Source organism: Mandrillus leucophaeus, unplaced genomic scaffold (assembly GCF_000951045.1).
Source record: "Mandrillus leucophaeus isolate KB7577 unplaced genomic scaffold, Mleu.le_1.0 Scaffold203, whole genome shotgun sequence".
NCBI lineage: Eukaryota > Metazoa > Chordata > Mammalia > Primates > Cercopithecidae > Mandrillus > Mandrillus leucophaeus.
In genome coordinates, this window is record NW_012102066.1 from 3,541,083 (window position 1) to 3,562,388 (window position 21,306).

Genomic DNA, 21,306 nt, shown 5'->3' on the forward strand with positions numbered 1-21,306 from the left:
TAATCTAGAGGTTTCTTTCACCTTTCAAAAATAGCTCATCCCCATAACTTAAAGAATATAATTGTATCTGTCTTGTCTTTATTTCGAATTTCCAATTTCAAGGAATACAAGCGATAATATCTTGAATCTCATAGATGGCTAGTAACTGCTTCTTGCGTAATTCCTTATTTGCACAGAGCTTTATCCACAGCCAATCAGCAACAGCATTCTTATATTCTGAAACATATACAATTTGTGTAGCAAAAACTTTTCAGTTTTGGGATACACAGCAATAAAATCAAGCAGATAATTTTTTCCATGGAAAATCTCTTTACAGTTATCAGATTCCATATAGTGATAATAAAGTAGACACTTGCATAGCTAATGGCTTGTGTTTTAAAAATCAAGTGATAGAATCTGTTCTTGTTACCCACAGAATGGCCATGTCAACATGGTTTGTGATCTACCACAGATGCATTTTTCAACTATATTATACACATCAGATTCCCTTCCTCCCACAACTCTTTGAGGGAAAAATTTATGGGGGAAAAAAACACTTTTTTTTTTTTTTGGCATAACTTAGTATACAGCCCTACTTAGTAAACTTAGTAAACTTAGTAAAAAGTGAGGCCCTAGGAAATAGTGGTGAAAGCCATACCTTAAATCCAGAAAGCCTTGAGGGCAAGAGAGAAAGAGAGAGAAAGACGCAGAGACTCCCTGGGTAAGCAAGGTATTATTACAGCACTTTAAACATAAAGAAACCAAGGCTCAGCAAAGTATGTATCTAGTCCACTATCACACAACTCATAATTGGTCGCATGGAGATTCACAACCAAGTCTGTCTGCCTCTGAAGCCCAGGCCGTTAAGTACCATCTGATCACAACAGATAGTTCTCAGGTGATACTGAATGCTGCTGCTATTGGGACCACACTTTGAGAACCACTGTTCATAAAAGTCAACAGCTGACAATAAATAGCCCAAAGTGAAAACAGGTGCTGAGATTTGCAAGGCAGTTTTACAGATAAGTTACCTAGAGTATAATCACGATTTCCAGAACAAAATCAATGCTGCTGTGTTATAAAAAACACTGCATTGAAAGAAGCGGTAGGTAAAGATTGGGTTGACCACAAGACTCTCTGCCACAATATTTATCTAGAAGCCCATAGTTGGCAACAAAGGTACCAGGTTAACATGAAATGTCTGCTATATGATGAAAACAAAGTCCAGAGGTGGGGCCAAGATGACCTACTACAAGCAGCAGTGATTGGAGGCTCCCGTCGAAAAACAAACATAATAAGCATGTGAATCCTTCGCCAGGAACCGAGGTATCCAGGTTCTCTCATCAAAATTGACTAGAAGGCTAGCGTGACTTACAGAGAGAAGGAAGAGCAGTATGGTGCGGTTGCCCACCTGAGAGCCACAGGAGGAAGGGGGATGCTCTCCCCTTAGGCAAGGGAGGTGGTGAGTGAGCGTGCTGCCCAGCCGGGGAAACTGCTTTTTCCATGGAACGGTGCAACCTACGGGTCGGAAGAGCCCACTGGGGAACCCACGCCACCAGGGCCTACCGTCCCAACTCAAGAAAGCGTAGATTCTTACAGCCTCTCAGCTAAAATCTGCTGAAGCCTACTGAACTCCTGGGGGCAGAGGGGCGACCAGCACTGGCTGCCACTTCCTGCTGTCTAAGCCATTTGAGCTCCTTGGGGGAGGGTCAGCAGCCAGCACTGGGACTGGCAACTGCCTAACAGGCTAAGCTCCCTGGGCGGGGGAAGGGCGGCACCCGTTTCTATAGCTCCAGGCTGTGCTTTTCCCCTGCTGGTGCCAGGGAGGCTGGGTGGCTTGGTCCCAAGACTTGTCCCCACAGCCCTACACACAGTGGCAGCCACACACACACTGTGGCAGTCTGTGGCCAGAGTGCCTCTTCAGGTCTAACCCCCACCCATCCTTCCTCAGTGGTGGGGGAAGGGCTTCCCTGCAGGATCTCCAGTAACTCTAGCCAGAGGCTTAGGAACAGAATTCTGATCTCCCTGGGACTGAGCCCCTAGGGGGAGGGGTGGCTGCAGTCTCTGTGGACCAGCAGACTTAGTCTCTCCTCCTGGTAGTTCTGAGGAATCAGGGCAACCCAGACAAGTGGGTTCCCCTGCAGTGAAACACACCCTCTCCACCAAGGGACAAAGTGGTTCATTAAAGGGTCCTGCTCCCATTGCCACAACAGGGTGAGACCTTCCAACAGGGGTTGTCAGACACCCTGTACAGGAACAATCCTACTGGCATCAGGCTGGTGCCCCTTGAGGTCAGAGGTCCCAGGAGAAGGAGCAGGCACCCGTCTTTGCTGCTCTGCAGCCTCTTTGAGTGACATCTCCAGGCACAGCAGCAAATCAGATGAATAAGGCCTGAAGCAAACCCCCAGCAAACTGCAGCAGCCCTACAGAAGAGGTACCTGACTATTAAAAGAAAAACAAGCAGAAAGTGACAATAGTGTCAACAACAACAACAAAAAGGCCCCCACAGAAACCCCATCCAAGGGTCAGCAGCCACTAAGACTGAAACTGGACAAACTCACAAAGATGAGAAAGAATCAACGGAAAAAATGCTGAAAACCCAAAAGGCCAGAGTGCCTCTTCTCCTCCACATGATCGCAACATCTCTCTATCAAGGGTGCAAAACTGGACGGAGGATCAGATGGACGAATTGACAGAAGTAGGCTTCAGAAGATGAGTAATAAAACTATGATGAGCTAAAGGAGCATGTTCTAACTCAATGCAAAGAAGCTAAGAATCTTGATAAAAGGTTAGAGAAATTGCTAACTAGAATAACCAGTTTAGAGAGGAACATAAAGGACCAGATGGTGCTGAAAAACACAACACGACAATGTCGTGAGGCATACACAGCTATCAGCAGCTGAATCAACTGAGTGGAAGAAAGGATATCAGAGTCTGAAGACCACCTTACTGAAATAAGACATGCTGACAAGAATAGAGAAAAAAGAATGAAAAGGAATGAACAAAGCCTCCAAGAAATATGGGACTTCATAAGAAGACCGAACCTACAATTGATTGGAGTACCAGAAGGAGACGGGGAGAATGGAAGCAAGCTGGAAAACACACTTTAGGATATTATCCAGGAGAACCTCCCCAACCTAGCAAGATAGGCCAACACGCAAATTCGGGAAACACAGAGAACACCATTAAGATACTCCATGAGAAGATCAACCCCAAGAAAACAAAGTCCATTAGGGGTAGATAACTGAGAAAAGCTGTCTGAAGAGGGATCTGGGAATTTATTCTAGGTTTTGGTTCTATGTCATATCAGCCTTTTAAGAACCATTAATTATCCCAAAGGCAGTGTGGGGCAGAAGCAAGTGTGCTGGCCTTAGAGTCAGGCTGTAGGGTTGGAAATCCGATTTTTCCTCTACTAGGTAGAAGACCTTTGGTAAGTTAACACTTCAGGCCTCAGTTTCCCCATCTATAAAATGAGAATAGTAATGGTTCTTACTTCACAGGGTTATCGCAAAGATACATGAAGTAAGGTGTGAAAAGACCTTAGGATAGTAGGTGCCATGTACTAAGTATCCAGTAAATGTTAGCTGTTAGGATTATTTTGTCCCACTGCTGAGTCAAGTCATGATGTGAGGTTTTTCCAATTTGCTTGATGATGATTTGTACCAAAATCGTATTCTGTTGCAAGCAGATAAATTTGATCATCTGTTTCTGGGCAGTCGACAATGTGCTGTGCCATCAGATACATGTGCATCATAGATGTTAGCATTCCTACACACTGGAAAGGAGATTGTAAAAAAAGAAACTTCGAATTTTCTTTTTGCCAGTCTTATGTCACCCCCTATATTCCAAAGTGCCTTATGAACAACATATGTACATTTTCTCATTTAGTCCCTATGAAGGTAGTTGTTGTTTTTATTTAAAACATCAGAAAGTTTGAAAATCTAAACTCTGAAGGTTAAGAGGTAATATGACAACAAATTCATAAGCAAGAATTTGAACCCAGATATGTTTGAGACCCAAGGTTACACTGCCTTGAAATTTATAAATTAAAACCAGAGAATATGCATAATGTCTTTTTTTTTTTTGAGAGGAGAGAGGGTTTGATATCCAAATGCTCATTCACAGATATAATATTTTATTTCCAATGTTTTTACCTTAGAAGAACTTATGGGATAATAGAAATATCAAAAGTTTCCTTAAATAAAATATATAACAGCTAAACCTTGTAAAGTTTAGACAACGGAAAGTATTACTGCATGGGTATTTAGTAGTCACATCTGCTCCCTAAGCAATAGAATAGAACATAGAAGAATATCCAAAAAATTCGGGGAAGAAAAACAATCTTAAATTTAAAAGAAAATTAGTGAAGAGTTCAGATGAACTTGCAGCAGATATTAAGCCTGAACCATCCACTCGGGGAGTCTGAGTATTTTGATACTTAGTAGTTTCCAGAACATAGGCGATCTCACCTGCCCTGGACTGAAACTAAGCACTTTTTTCCCTCTTTTGGGAAAACACCGATTTCCACCAGCAGCTGGTTGCTGTCTTGTTTTGTCTGCCTTCCTCTACCTGTGCAGGTAGCCTGGTCCCCACTTGCAATACGGGGCTATGAGAGAACATTGTAGTGAATCATCTTGCCCTAAGGCATTGCCCATGACACACGCTTTCCTATAAGGCATACCTTACTGTTTAGGATCTGGAAAACCCTCTGCTGCAGTGTCTGGCCAGCCTTGGGCCTCACAAGGATGTAAATGACTTTCAGGTCCGGGCTGGTGCGAAACAGCTTCTCCATCAGCACTTTGCCCAGGAAGCCTGTGGCCCCCGTGATGAGAATGGACTTGCCGCCATAGAAAGCTGCAATCATGGACATGATTCCTCCCTTTCTTTTATAGATCCTGAAAGAGGCTCCTGAAAAGGAAGAGAAATAACAAAAGATTACATTTTTAGAAGTTCTAATATTCCAAGTCACTTAACATGTTTCTGTTGCTTCCAGGAGTTTTGAATGCAGAAAAAAGTAGATCAGACAGTGAGAGCATGATGGCTTTTAGGCAATACGACTCATTCCAATCAATATTTATTGAGTTCTCTCTACATGCTAGACTTTATGCCAGGAACTGTGAGCAAGAAATGAGAAAGACATGGTTCCTGCTTTCAAGGAATTGCTTACAGTCTAATGGAGGAGGCAGACAATAAATAGACTGTTAAAAACAATACAATAAGTGCTAAAACAAAGGGAGACATGAAAGGGGTACATAGCAGCATCTGGAAATTTCAAAGTGTCTGTGGGTGATGACATCTGAGCTGAAACTTGGAAGGCAGAGAAGGGCTGGGGTCAGGGTGTCCCAGGCCAAGGAAAGAGCAAGGGCAAAGGTGCGGCGGTGTGGCACAGCGTGCTTAGGGGAAATAAAAGGATGCGGTGTTACATGATATAAATGAGAAGGTTAGGACTGGCCCTGCAGCTTGTGAAACCAAAGCTTAGAACAGCTATCAAGTTTTTAAAAATTATGATGTGAGACCATCCTGGCTAACACAGTGAAACCCCGTCTCTACTAAAAAATACAAAAAAACTAGCCGGGCGAGGTGGCGGGCGCCTGTAGTTCCAGCTACTCGGGAGGCTGAGGCAGGAGAATGGTGTGAACCCGGGAGGCGGAGCTTGCAGTGCGCGGAGATCCGGCCACTGCACTACAGCCTGGGCCACAGAGCGAGACTCCATCTCAAAAAAAAAAAAAAAAAAAAAAAAAATTGGAACAAATAATATAGTTTTGTTAATCTCTTCCTCAAGTTGAAAATGGGTCTAGGTCGAGTGCCACTTTTTTCCCCCTCATATGCTGTTCATGGAGTGGAGACACTGAAAAGCAAAGGTGGAGGAGGCTGAAAAGGGAGGCCACAGCCCACTTGCCTTGGTGTGCCCTGAAATAGCATGGGTTGCCATGCAGGGCTTGGTTTGTCCACGTAAGTCCTGTGTTTGCAGAAGTGCTGAGGAAAAACGAATCTGGTAGCGGGAAGCCAGATGCAACTCTTGCTGCAGAAATGCAACATGAAATGTTTTGTCTTTCAGTTCAGGTTGGAGATGACTGGAGACAGTAGGAGAGAGTTTTGAACTAAACAGTGCTGGAGGTGTGGGGAAGATCTTCCTTTCTGTCCACTCAGTTTGTGAGCTGTGGGAAGGCTCAACTGCCTCTTTGGACGGGGTTTGGGTGGATCCTGCAGAACAGCTCCAGGGACAGGCCCTGACATTAGGGCTTATAAAGAAGAAAAAAACAACTAAAAGAGTCAATACCCTGCTCTTCAACTCTAGTCCTGAATGCTCTGCTAGTCCTTAAGCAACAATGACTCTTCTTAGTCATAATTTATATTTTGAAGATCTTGAGGCCATGTTCTTAGATGGAATTCTTTGCCTTTGAGGGATTATTTACTAAAAAAAAAATTTTTGAGTACCTACCATTCCAGACTCTATGCTAAGTTCTAAAGACATGCAGATGAACAAAGCAGACTGGTCCGTACTGTCACTCTAGCAGGGGAGGCCAGCAATGCAAAGTCAAATAAACATATAAACAAGATCATCACAGACTGCTGCACTTGCTATGAAGTAACTAAAACAGGGATCAATGACAGAAATTACACTCAATCATCAATGCTATTCATTTTAGGAAATCTGGATTTCAAATCACATTAGCTGTGTTCACTGAGTTACTATTTGAGCTCCCTTTGTTGAGGGTGGATGAGAGAAATATTATGAACAACACTTTTGGATCTTGTTTTTGTCATATTACATAATGTTACATGAGTATATTACAATTCACCCAGGGACTTTCTCAAGAATTTAGCACTCGGAAACAGTATTGAATATTCTTGCCTTGCCTGCTTTGAAGCTCAGAATAGTGTCCCCGAGTTAGGAGAGCAGAATAGCACCCAAGATTAGCATTCAATTCTAAGCAAGGCTGTCTGAAGTAAAATCCCAGTTCTACCGCTTATTAGCTGTGTGATCTCAGGAAATTACTAACCTCTCTTCAGTCACTCATCAGAAAAATATGGGAAATGAAAGTATCCACTTAATAGTGCTGTGGTAAGGATGGAATGAGTGAATACATGCAAAACCCTTAGCAATATATGTTGCCTATAGCGTAGACTCAAATATTGGCTATTAGCATAGTCACTGATTTTATATTTTTTCTTCTTAATGGTTTCTGGCTTTTCTTTTTGGCATTTATTTTAAATGTCCTGTCTCGTACATTGTGTATACCCATTTTCTTTTGCAAATAAAAGGAGTCAATTTAAAACTTAATCAATCATAACAGCCAAGTATTTTCACCAAATATAACGATACTTCATGATAAATTTTGCCTATTTCTTTAAAAATGTTGAGGTATCCTACTTCTTTAATAGGATATTAGGCATAAATAAATGTGGTTGGCACAAAAATAGAAGGAAAATTGAGTTTGGAGAGGGTGACTTCCCAACCTCATTTGTTCTGAAGATATCACATGCTTCTCTTATCATATACTCTAGTAAAGTCATATTTACTAGAAATGGAAATATACTGTTAGGATATTTTGACCCCAGACACAGTTTTGCATTGTATGATCTAAAATTTTAGAGATTTCTATCTAAAGTAAGATATATCTAATGAGCCTATAGTGTTTACCTTTAGGTACATAGTAGGTATGTATATTTATAAGGCACATGAGATGTTTTGATGTAGGCATGCAATGTATAATAATCACATCAGAGTAAGGGGGGTACCCATCACCTCAAACATTTATCCTTTCTTTTTGTTAAAACAACCCAATTATATTATTTTGGTTATTTTTAAATTTGCAATAAATTATTGTTGACTTAGTCACCCTGTTTTGATATCAAATACTAGGTCCTATTCATTCTGCTTAACTGTATTTTTGTTCCCATTACCCACTCTCTTCAACACTATCCCTCTTAGCCACTGATAACCATCCTTTTATTCTCTTTGTCCATGAGTTCAATTGTTTTCATTTTTATTTCCCACAAATAAGTGAGAATATGTCAAGTTTGTCTTTCTGTACCTGATTTACTTCACTTAACGTAATGTCCTCCATCCATGTTGTTGCAAATGACAGGATCTCATTCTTTTTATGGCTGAATAGTACTCCATTGTGTATATTTACCACATTTTCTTTATCCATTCATCTATGGATGGACACTTGGATTGTTTCCAAATCTTGGCTATTGTGAATAACACTGCAATAAATATGGGAGTGCAGATATCTCTTTGATATATTGATTTCCTTTTGTTGGGGTATATACCTAGCAGTGGGATTGCTGGATCATATGGTACATTTCTTGTTTTTTGAGGAACCTCCAATCTGTTCTCCATAGTGATTATACTAATGTACATTCCTATCAACAGTATATGATGCTTCAATTTTCTCCACATCCTCATCAGCATTTGTTATTGTCTGTCTTTGGATTAAAGCCATTTTAACCGGAGTGAGATGATATCTCACTGTAGTTTTGATTCGCATTTCTCTGATGATCAGTGATGTCGCACACCTTTTCATATACCTGTTGTCCATTTGTATGTTTTCTTTTGGGAAATGTCTATTTTGATTTTTACCCATTTTTAAGTAGGATTATTAGATTTTGTTCTGTAGACTTGTTTGAGTTCCTTATATATCTGGTTCTTAATCCCCTGTCAGATGGATAGTTTACAAATATTTTCTCTCATTCTGTGGGTTGCTTCTTTACCTTGTTGTTTGTTTCCTTTGCTGTACAGAAGCATTTAAACTTGTAATCTCATTTGTCCATTTTTTGCTTTTGTTGCCTACATTTATGGGTATTACTCAAGAAATCTTTGCCCAGACCAATGTACTGGAGACTTTCCCTGATGTTTTCTTGCAGCAGTTTCATAGTTAGAGGTCTTATATTTAAATCTTTAATCCAATTTGTTTTGATTTTTGCAAATGGCAAGAGATAGGGGTCTAGTTTCATTCTTCTGCATATAGATATCCAGTTTTCCCAGAACCATTTATTGAAGAGACTGTCCTTTCCCCAGTGTATGTTCTCAGCACCTTTGTCAAAAATGAATTTACTCTAGGTGTGTGGATTTGTTTCTAGATTATCTGTTCTGTTCCATTGGTCTATGTGTCTGTTTTTATGCCAGTAGCACGTTGTATTGCTTACAATAGCTCTGTAGTAAAATTTGAAGTCAGGCAGTGTGATTCTTCCAGTTTTATTCCTTTTGCCCAGGATAGCTTCGGCTGTTCTGGGTCTTTTGTGGTTCCATATAAATTTTAAGATTACTTTTTCTATTTCTGTGAGAAATGTCATTGGTATTTTGATAAGGATGGCATTGAATCTGTAGATTGCTTTGTGTAGTATAGACATTTTAACACTATTAATTCTTCCAACACATAAACATGGAATATCTTTCCATTTTTGTGTGTGTCCTTGTCAATTTCTTCCATCAATGTTTTGTAGGTTTTATTGTAGCTATCTTTTATTTCATCAGTTAATTTGTAGGTATTTAATTTTTTGTTTGTAGGTATTGTAAATGGGATTACCTTCTTTTTCGGAGTGTTCACTGTGGGCATATAGAAATGCTACTGATTTTTGTATGTTGATTTTGTATTCTGCAACTTTACTGAATTTGTTTATCAGTTCTAACAGTTTATTGGTGGAGTGTTTAGCTTTTCAAGATATAAGATCATATAATGTGCAAACAAGGCTGATTTAACTTCTTCTCTCCAATTTAGATGCCTTTTCTCCCTTTCTCCTTCTCCCTCTCCTTTCTCTCCTTTTTTTTTTTAAAATTTTTTGAGACAGGATCCCACTATGTTGCCCACACTGCACAGTGGTCTCAAACTGTTGAGCTCAAGCAATGCTCCCACCTTGACCTCCCAAAGTGCTGGGATTACAGGCATGAGCCACTGCACCTAGCCTATTTCTCTTGTCTGATTACTCTAGTTAGGACTTTCACTATGTTGAATAACATTGGTGACAGTGGTCATCCTTGTTGTGTTCCAGATCTTAGAGGAAAGGCTTTTAGTTTTCCCCATTCAGTATGATACTAGCTGTGGGTCTGTCATATACAGTCTTTATTGTGTTAAGATATGTTCCTTCTATACCTGATTTTTTGAGTGTTTTTATAATAAAGGGATGTTGAATTTTATCAAATGCTTTTTTCAGCATTAATTGAAATGATCATATGGTTTTTGTCTTTCATTCTGTTGGTATGATGTATCATATTGACTAATTTGCACATGTTGAACCATCCTTGCCTCTCTTGGATAAATTCCATGTGATCATGGTGAATGATCTTTTAATGCATTCTTGAATTCAGTTTGCTAGTATTTGCTTGGGGATTTTTGCCTCCATGTTCATCAGGGATATTGGCCTATAGCTTTCTTTCTTTCCTTTTTTTCCTTTGATGTGTCTTTATCTGGTTTTGGTATCAGTGTAATACTGGTATTATAAAATGAGTTTGGAAGTGTTCCTCCTTCCTCTGTTTTCTGGAATACTTTGAGTAGGATTAGTATTTGTTCTTCTATAGATGTCTGGCAAAATTCAGCAGTGAAGCCATCAGGTAATGAGCTGCAAGAGTTTGTATTATGGCTTCAGTCTCATCACTTGTTATCGGTCTACGCAGGTTTTGAATTTGTTAATGGTTCAATCTTGTACATGTTTAGGAATGTACATGTTTAGGAATGTACAACCTACCAAGAATAAACTTATCTCAGTCCAGCTTTCACTGTATCCCATAGGTTTTGGTATGCTGTGTTTCCATTATCATTTTTTTCATGTAAATTTTCAATTTCTTTATTGACCCACTAATCATTCAGGAGCATATTGTTTAATTTCTATGTGTTTGTATAGTTTCCAAAATTGGTCTTATTGTTGATTTCTGGTTTTACTTCATTTTGGCCAGAGAAGATGCTTGATATTATTTCCATTTTTTAAATGTTTTAAGACTTGTTTTGTGAGCTGATATATGGTCTATCCTTGAGAATGATCCATGTTCTGAGGAGAAGAATGTGTATTCTGTAGCTGTTGGATGAAGTGTTCTGTAAATATCTATTAGGTCCATTTGATCTATAGTGCAGATTAAGTCCAATGTTTCTTTATTGAGTTTCTGTCTGAGAGGTCTGTCCAATGCTGAAAGTGGGGTGTTGAAGCCTCTGCTGTTATTGTATTGAGGTCTATATTTCTCTTTAGTTCTAATAATATTTGCTTTATATATCTGGGGGCTCCAGTGTTGGGTGCATATATATTTACAATCATTATATCCTGTTGCTGGTTTGATATCTTTATCATTATATAATGACATTCTTTGTCCCTTCTTATAGTTTTTGTCTGAAATCTATTTTGTCTGATAAAAATATAGCTATTAGTGTTCTTTTTTGGTTTTCATTAGCATGAAATATCGTTTTCCATCCCTTTATTTTCAGTATATGTGTATCTTTATGGGTGAACTGTGTTTATTGTAAGCAACAGATCATGAGGTCTTATATTTTCATCCATTCAGTCACTCTATAACTTTTGATTAGTGAGCATAGTCCATTTACATTCAATGTTATTATTGATAAGTAACGACTTCCTCCTGCCATTTTGTTACTTAGTTTCTGGTTGTTTTGTGGTCTTCTCTTCCTTCTTTCCTTCCTGTCTTCCTTTTAGTGAAGGTGGTTTTCTCTGGTGGTATGATTTAATTTCTTGCTGTATTTATTTATGTATTTATTGGAGATGGAGTTTCGCTCTTGTTGCCCAGGCTGGAGTGCAGTGGTGTGATCTTGGCTCAGCACAACCTCTGCTTCTGGGGTTCAAGTGATTCTCTTGCCTCAGCCTCCTGAGTAGCTGGGATTACAGGCATGCACCACTATGTCTGACTAATTTTGTATTTTTAGTAGAAATGGAGTTTATCCATGTTGGTCAGGCTGGTCTCAATCTCCTGATCTCAGCTGATCTGCCCGCCTGGGTCTCCCAAAGTGCTGAGATTACAGGCATGAGCCACCAAGCCAAGTCTTAATTTCTTGCTTTTTATTTTTAAGATATGCCTGGTATGTTTTTCAATTTGAGGTTAATGTGAGGCTTGCAAATGCTGTCTTATAACCCATTATTTTAAACCCATGACAACTTAACACTGATTGCATAAACAAAGAAAACACACACACAAAAAGAAAACTAATAAAAACTCTACACTTTAACTTCATCTCCCCACTTTTTTTTTTTTTTTTGAGATGGAGTCTCGCTCTGTTGCCCAGGCTGGGGTGCAGTGGCCAGATCTCAGCTCACTGCAAGCTCTGCCTCCCGGGTTTATGCCATTCTCCTGCCTCAGCCTCCCGAGTAGCTGGGACTACAGGTGCCCGCCACCTCACCCGGCTAGTTTTTTGTATTTTTTAGTAGACATGGGGTTTCACTGTGTTAGCCAGGATGGTCTCAATCTCCTGATCTCGTGATCTGCCCGTCTCGGCCTCCCAAAGTGCTGGGATTACAGGCTTAAGCCACCGTGCCCGGCCCATCTCCCCACTTTTTAACTTTTTCTTTTTGTGTATTATTGTACTGGCTATGTCTTGAAAAATTGTTGGCGTTATTATTTGTGATTGGTTCATCATTTAGTCTTTCTGCTTAAGTGTAGTTTACTCACTACAGTTACAGTGTTATAATATTCTGTGTTTATGTACTTATTATTACCAGTGAGCTTTCAGTACCTTCAGATGATTTTTTCTTGCTCCTTAACATCCTTTTCTCTCAGATTGAAGAACTGCTTTTAGCAGTTTTACAGGACAGGTCTGGCGTTGATGAAATCCCTCAGCTTTTGTTTGTTTGGGAAGGTCTTTAATTCTCCTTCATGCTTGAAGAATATTTTTGCCAGATATTCTATTCTAGGGTAAAAGATTTTTTTCTTCCGCACTTTAAATATGTCATGCCACTCTTTCCTGGTCTGTAAGGTTTTCGCTGAAAAGTCTGCTACAAGATGTGTTGGAACTCCATTGCATGTTGTTTGTTTCTTTTCTCTTGCTACTTTCAGGATCCTTTATCTTTGACCTTTCGAAGTTTGATTATTATATGTCTTGAGATAATCATCTTTGGGTTAAATCTACTTGGTGTTCTATAACCTCCTTATACTTGGATATTGGTATCTTTCTTTAGGTTTTGGAATTTCTTTGTTCTTATCCCTTTGAGTAAACTTTCTACCTGATCTCTCTCTCTCTACCTCCTCTTTAAGGCCAATGACTCTTAGATTTGATTCTTTAATTATTTCAATCTCTTTGTTAAATTTATCTGATAGTATTCTAAATTCCTTCTCTGTGTTATCTTGGATTGGTCATTGGTGCCTTATTTAGTTCATTTGGTGAGGTCATGTTTTCCTGGGTGGTCTCGATGCTTGTGGATGTTCTTTGGTATCTGGATGTTTAAGCATCAAGTATTTATTGTAATCATTGCAATTTGGGCTCATTTGTGTCCATCCTTCTTGGGAAGGCTTTCCAAGTATTCAAAAGGACCTAGGTGTTGTGATCTATGTCTTTTGTCACTGCAGCCTTACTGCATTAGGGAATACCCCAAACCCAGCAACACTGTGGCTGTTGCATACTCATGAAAGTACTGCCTTGGTGGCCTTGGGTAAGATCCAAGAGACTTCCCTGTATTACCAGGCAGAGACTCTTGTTTTCTTCTCTTAATTTCCCCCAAACAAACTGAGCTTGTCTCCCTTCAGGGTGGTAAGCTTTCCCTGGACCCAGGCAGGTGCAGAGACACCTTCCTGGAGCCAGGGCCTGGAGTCAGGTACCTTCGGAATTTACTTGATGCTCTTGTCTACATTGGCTGAGTTGGCACCCAAGCCACAAGACAAAGTCCTTCCTACTATTCCCTCCCCTGTCTTCAAGCAGAAGGAGTCTGTCCCCATAGCCAACACAGCCAGAAATGCATTGGGTCACACCTGAAGCCAGTACAGCTCTGAATCTCACCTAATGCCCTTGGCAAGTACTGCCTGGCTATCACTGTTGATTATTCAGGGACAAGGGCTCTTTATTTAGCAGGTGACTAATCCTGCCAGGACTGGTTCTTTTCCTTACAGGCAGCAGGTGTCCTTCTGGCTCAGGGTGTGTCTAGAATTGTCATCTAACAGCTAGGTCCTGGAATGGGGGGCCTCAGGACTCTGCCTGGTGTCTTATCCCACTGTGGCTGAGCTGAGTTCCAAGTTGCAAGACAAAGTCCTCTTCACTCTTTCCACTCCTGTCCTCAAGCAGAAGGAAAGAGTCTCTACTAGATCTGTGAACTGCACTGCCTGTGGTTAGGGGAGGGATGGTGAAGGACTCCTTTGGCTGCCCTTGCTGGTTTCTCACTTGGTCACATGCACCCCAAGTCCACTGGCTCCAAACCCAGCCCAGCACTGCACCAAGACTTGCCCAGGAATTGTACTCCTTCAAGCCTACACTATCTTTCAAGTTTAAGACCCCAGAGCACTTTAGCCCGTGGTGGTGTGGCTTGCTCACCTCAGGTTCTGACCACTGGGATGGACAATTTGTCTCTGATTAAGGCTGGTCTAAATGTTCTCTCTGTGGGCGCTGGCTGAGTTCTGTCCTGTGTTGCTTTACTCTCTGACAGGGCAGCACTAAGTTCTAATGCAAAGTCCCACAATCACTGAGCACTCTTTCCCCCAATTGCACAGATTATCTCTCTGCTCCACGTGGCTGCTGCCTGGGGGGTATAGAGGAGAGGCTGCATAGGGAATTTAAGACTATCTTTCCTAGCTTCTTCAGTGCTTCTTTCCTTATATGATATTAAAACCAGGTACTGTGATTGCTCACCTGATTTTTGATACTTGTGAAGGTGATATTTCATGAGGATAGTTGTTCAATTTGGTGTTTCTGCAGGGGGTACAATCACTGGAGGCTCCTATTTAGCCATTTTGCTCTGTTTCCTCTTGTTACTCTGAATCTATTTCTTGTGGAACAAAGGAAGACTCAATGTGTCCCCAAAGAAGGGAATTTCCTGGCTCTGTCCAGAGTCCAGATATTTCCCAAACACAATAAATCCTGTGGCAGAGGACACTGAGTGCTTTCACAGGAAATCAAAACACAAGCCAGTATCTTCTGGCCCTCGTTACCCAATTGTCATGAGGAGGTGGCACAGGAGTTGTGTCCTGATTTTAATCAATTTAAGTGATTCTGAAAAATGTCAAAAGGAATTCCTCCCCTCAGGACAAAGCTGCATCAGAGATGTTTCTTCTACCTCTTGCTTCCACATTCAAGATATGGCTTGATGCCTCATTGCAGAAATGCCTATAAATCAGGTTGGTGCAAAAATAATTGTGGTTTTTGCCATTACTTTCGATGGCAAAAACCACAATTACTTTTGCAGCAACCTATCAAATTTGGCTCCCTGTCATCCAATTTCATATGTTACAACTTTGTTAAGTTTAGGAATTGTTAACCCATACTATAACTCAATCAAATAATTAATTCAATTATTTTTAAACTAAAATAGTTTTACAGTCAATAGTAGCGTATCTGCAACTCCAGAAGGTCCTCCTTCTACTTTAGAACAGCTCCCTGGGTCATGGCCTCCTTTCACATTTTCTCAGACTACTAATGCAGAGAGCAGAGGATAATTTCCTACCCCTCATGCTCACGATATGGCTTGTGAGATGTCTAAGTCACTTTGGCAATCTCCAGAATACTAACCCTCTCAAGCATCCTATATAATGTACGATATTGGATGACTGAATGAAAAAAAGAAAAAAGAGAGTCAGTCTGTGTAATTTTACTGAATGCCTACATGTGTCAGGCACTGTCTGGGCACTGGGGTTAGCAATGAACAGGCTTTCTGAAGGTTACATTTTTCATTTCTCTTCTGGAGTAAAGATCACCAATTTTTCATAGTTATGAGTAGAGAGAGTTTTCTGTCTTTTTGGTGATAAAATGAGTCTGTTCTAATTCCTAGAGAACTGACGTTCAAATATTAAATCATTATAGGTGTGTTAAGTTATACATTTGTTGCAGATTTCAGCATATGGGAACTTTATTCTTTAGGTGGTTCTTATGGAATATAAAAAAATTAAGATTCAAACACGTAAGAAAGACAAATTTATCCAAGTGTCTTGGTTGTCCACTAGAGAGAAACATTTTTGAAAAGAAACAAGATGGTTTTCCTCTCAGGAATGTTACTCTTGACCAAGGATTTTTTATCTTGGCACTATTGACATTTTGGGCCAGATCATTCTCTGTTGTGGAAGTTATCCAGTGCAATGTAGGATGTTTAGCAGCATCCCTGGCCTCCCTTCATTAGACGGGAAAAGCTACTGCTCCCACCCGACCCTATCTGCCAGGGGTGATGACAAAAATGTCTCCAGACTTTGCTAAAGGTGCTCCAGCGGGAAAAATTCCTTCTGCCAAAGAACCATTTTCCTAGAACCTTCTTTAATTTTCATTTCATACCAGCACATTCTTTAAAAAGTCAAAATTCAAGACTTAAATTTCTGCCCATGAAGCTAAGTACAAACATGACCTACCAATCTTTACTTTATAATAAATCATTCATAACTAATTACATTGACCCAAGCAAATTACATGTATGGAAAATCTTGATAATATTCAAAGTGGAGATGAAGGAAGATTTTTCAAGAGAAAGATTTCCCACTTCTCATTTTCACCAAGTTTCTTTCAGTGTCTGTGCTATCAATGAGTCCATAATCCTAGCTCTCACAAAACTTGAGCTTCTCAATTTCATTCAACCAAATCTATTATGGGCAAACACAAAAAAGAGTGATGATTGAGCCAGCACAGGGTCAGCTGAGAGAAAAGTCATTTAGTATTGGTTGCTGTATATGGATAATTCTATAGATAATCAAGTCAATTTCATTTTCAGATAATTCTGTTGGCTTTTTTGAAGGCTCAAAGAAAATACTGTGTGTTGAGAGACATCTCATGTAGAAAAATAGAGTTCTGGCTGGCAAAAGGCATGATAATATGAGCTGATTATATCAAAGACAGTCATTGGTTTGTTGTAAAAATCAGTAAATGGAAGTTTTTCTGCTTCATCAAAATTAAACATTGAAATTCTTTCAATAATTATGTTAGGAAAAGCATTTACAAAATAATATTCAAAATAATGTCAATGAAAAAAGTTTACACATAAACTTATGTAATGTCTATTACAAACCCTTGTGATTTTTTGTTTTGTTTTTTGAGGCAGAGTCTTGCTCTGTCACACCGGCTGGAGTGCAGTGGTGTGATCTTGGCTCACTGCAACCTCTGTCTTCCGGGTTCAAGCAATTCTCCTGTCTCAGCCTCCCGAGTAGCTGGGACTACAGGCATCTGCCACTATGCCTGGCTAATTTTTGTATTTTTGTATTTATTTTATTTTATTTTTTTTAGTAGAGACAGGGTTTCACCTTGTTGGTCAGGCTGGTCTGGAACTCCTGACCTCAGGTGATCCACCCGCCTCAGCCTCCCAAAGTGCTGGCATTATAGGCATGAGCCACCGCTCCCGACACCCTGTGATTTTTATCAGTGGAAAAGATTGGAGAGGAGTGAAATAAATGAGAGTAATTGTATAATAGTGTAGTAGAATTAAGGCTATAGAACTTTGCTTCCTGTCTGTACTATGTTTTCATGACTTTCAAAAGGCAATTTAGGTAGGGTGTGATGGCTCCTGTCTGTAATCCTAGCACTTTGGGAGGCTGAGGCACAACGCTCGCTTGATGCCAGGAGTTTGAGACCAGGCTAGGCATTATAGTGAGACCCCATCTCTACTAAAAATAAAAAACATAGTAGGGCATGGTGGCACATGCCTGTAATCCCAGCTGCTAGGAAGACTGAGGCAGGAGGATCCCTTGGGCCCAGGAGTTCAAGGCTGCAGTGAGCTATGATGGCACCACTGCACTCTAGCCTGGGTGACAAAGTGGGACCCTGTGTTTTAAAAAAACAATAATAATTTTAAAAATAGTAAGGCCGGGCATGGTGGCTCATGCTTGTAATCCCAGCACTCTGGGAGGCTGAGGTGGGTGGATCACCTGAGATCAGGAGTTCATGACCAGCTTGGCTAACTTGGTGAAACTCTGTCTCTACTAAAAAATACAAAAAATTAGCCAGGTATGGTGGTGGGCGCCTGTAATCCCAGCAACTCAGGAGGCTGAGGCAGTAGAATTGCTTGAACCCGGGAGGCAGAGGTTGAAATGAGCTGAGATTGCGTCACTGCACTCAAGCCTGGGTGACAGAGTGAGACTCCATCTCAAGAATAAATAAATAAATAAAATAAAAATAATAAGATAAACTAAAAAGGCAATTTAATAATACCTACTTTAAAAAGAAGTTCTTAGAAAGTAGTAAAATTAGCCAGGCATGGTGGTGCACGCCTGTAATCTGAGCTACTTGGGAGGCTCAGACAGGAGAATCCCTTGTACCTGGGAGGCAGAAGTTGTAGTGAGCCAAGATTGTGCTATTGCACTCCAGCCTGGGCAACAAGAATGAAACTCCATCTCAAAAAAGAAAAAGAAAAAAGAAAAAAGAAAGTAGTGATAGCCAGTATTTTATTGTCTCTACTTTTGCTGTGGGCACTAGTAGTATAAAAAAATGTGCAAAACATACTTTCTTAGTTTAAGACATATTTCAGTTATTTTTAAAAGTGTGGCCCAAATGACATTAATGAACATTGTCATGGGCCTAACTGTGTCCCCCTAAAATTCATATGTTGAAGCCCTAGCCTACAATGTGATAGTATTTGGAGACAGGAACTTTAGAAGGTTATTAAGGTTAAATGAGGTCACCAGGGCAGGGCCCTAATCTGACAGGACTGATGTCTTCATAAGCAGAGGGAGGGACACCAGAGAGCTCTCTAGGCAGACACAGAGAAAGGCTATGTGAGGACACAGAGAGAATAATAGGCAATAGTCTGCAAGCCAGGAAGAAAGGCCTTTCCAGAAACTAATTTTATCACCACCTTGATCTTGAACTTCTAGCCTCCAGAACTGTGAGAATATAAGTGTCTGTTGTTTAAGCAACCCATTCTGGTATAGTCTAGTATTCTGTTATGGAAGTCCAAGCAAACTAATACACACACAAATGCATCTGAATAGAGATGTAAATTTTTTTGACTAGTGAGTCAAATAGTGCATAATAATTGATATCAACCTTTTAATTTCTGGAGTAATTTTATTTATTTATTTATTTTTTGAGACAGAATCTCGCTCTGTCACCCAGGCTGGAGTGCAGTGGCACAATCTCTATCCACTACAACCTCTGCCTTCTGGATTCAAGCGATTCTCATGCCTCAGCCTCCCAAGTAGCTGGGATTACAGGTGCCCACCACTACGCCTGGCTAACATTTTGTATTTTTAGTAGAGATGGGGTTTCACCATGTTGGCCAGGCTGGTCTTGAACTCCTGACCTTAAGTATTCTGCCTACCTCGGCCTACCAAAGTGTTGGGTTTACAGGCATGAGCCACTGTGCCCGGCCTGGAGTAAACTTTTATAATAAAGCAAATGTAGCTGTTTCATATTCCCATTTTGTAGCAGAATAGTATGATCTTAGTTCTTGGTTTTCACACATTTGTGACAATACAGCCAGGTATTTTTATGATGAATTACAAAGATCTAATTGATCCAAGCCTTGAAAATGTATATATCAGGCTGGGCACAATGGCACATACCTGAATCCCAGCTACTCAAGAGACTGAAGCATGAGGATTGCTTGAGCTCAGGAGTTTGGGACCACCCTAAAATAGCAAGATCCCATTGCTTAAAGCAAACAAAAACAATTGTATATCAGTCACATATCTGTTTGTCAAACACTTAATGAAAGAAAGTTTTCATCTAGATTTCTTTCTTTTTATTGCCTTAATTTCCTGAGTATACCCCAAATTGTTCAATTCATCAATGAACTTAGGTACTTTTCACTATGGGCTTGTTATATGAGTTTTTCCCGGAGAATTTTTAAGTTCTTGGTAGAGGAATATTAACTCCCAGGGGAATTGTGGACAGCTGTTGGGAACAGGCCTCACTAATTGGATTAGCAATACTCCATAGTCAAGAAAAACCAATTTGTAAACAGTCCCAGCTGGGGAGAGATAGTCAAAGCTGGTCTTAAGAACACCAAATTTAGCAATCACCTCAATACATTCTTCTTAGATTGCTCCTGCTTAGCACATTAGTAAGTCTTTTTAAAAAATATCAAGTTTAACAGAAACGAAGAAGGAAAGGATATGACCTAAATCCCACCATTTCAATATAATAGATTAAACACATGTATTGAATGTCTACTATGTGCTACACACTATGTTAAGTGCCGCCAATGAATGTGTAAACATCCTTGCTAAATGCAAAGCATTATAAAAATGCGACCTGTTGTTAATATTGTAAGTTATAAGTTATAAGTCAAACAGCATCAGCCTATGAAGATGATGAAATGAAATAGAGAGGCACAATTAAATGTAAATTGTGATGCTTTTTATTTGCTCTTGGTGATTTATAAATCGGATCAGCTTACAAATAAAAGAATGGTTGCTCTATTAAAACCCAATGAGAACAGGAGTTCAACTGAATGGATAGTAAACCAACACATTTTTTTTATGCTTTGCTTAGAATTAAAGGCTTTTTAAAATAGATTATCATTGTATTAGTTTAGAGTTCTCCAGAGAAATGACCAACAGGATATCTATCAATCAATCATCTATCTATCTTCTCTACCCAATCTCTACAGAGAGATATCTATTTATAGATATTTAGATATCTTTCTATCTCCAGTCTCTGTGCTATAAATTAGCCCATAACCTCAGCTATCAAATAGCTTGTGTCTCTCAATTTCATTCAGTCAAACCTATTATGGGTAAACTCAAGAAAGAATGGCAATTGAGCTAGCATGGAGTAAGCATAGAAAAAAGCTGTTTAGTATTGGTTGCTATATGCAGATGATTCTATGAATAATCAAGTCAATCTCATCTTTAGGTAATTCCATTGCCTTTTTTGAAGATTCAAAGAATTCTGTGTGTTGAGAGGGATCTCTCTCTCTCCATTTCTCTCTCTATAGAGTTATCTAGATAACATCATTACCTAAATATTAATCATTATCTAGATATCTCTTTCTATATATGTATAGATACATACTACATCTGTATATATCTGTGTATATACATATATCTCTCTATATATGTGTATATATGTATCTACACATACATATATAGATATATATGTGTCTAGAGGAATGTGTGTATATACATACATATATGTATGTATCTCTGTATAAATAGAGATACATATATATACATATATACACATATAGAGAGAGAGATACACACACATATACATATATATACAGAGATATACAAACATATCTGTGTGTGTGTGTATATATATATTTATA

At 39.6% G+C, this 21,306-nt stretch overlaps 1 protein-coding gene across 3 annotated transcripts in view; it reads right to left on the reverse strand.

The window, feature by feature from the left end:
• FAR2 (fatty acyl CoA reductase 2) overlaps window positions 1-21,306 on the reverse strand; it is a 189,411-nt gene that overhangs the window by 59,448 nt on the left and 108,657 nt on the right. For 2 of the 3 annotated variants that reach the window (XM_011979574.1, XM_011979575.1), the window contains exon 2: window positions 4,661-4,887. The exons of the other annotated variant lie outside the window; for it this stretch is intronic. In XM_011979574.1, the coding sequence (XP_011834964.1) occupies window positions 4,661-4,849 (189 nt within the window). In that variant the 5' untranslated portion in view covers window positions 4,850-4,887. The remainder of the gene's footprint in view (window positions 1-4,660; window positions 4,888-21,306) is intronic. 3 annotated transcript variants of the gene reach the window in all.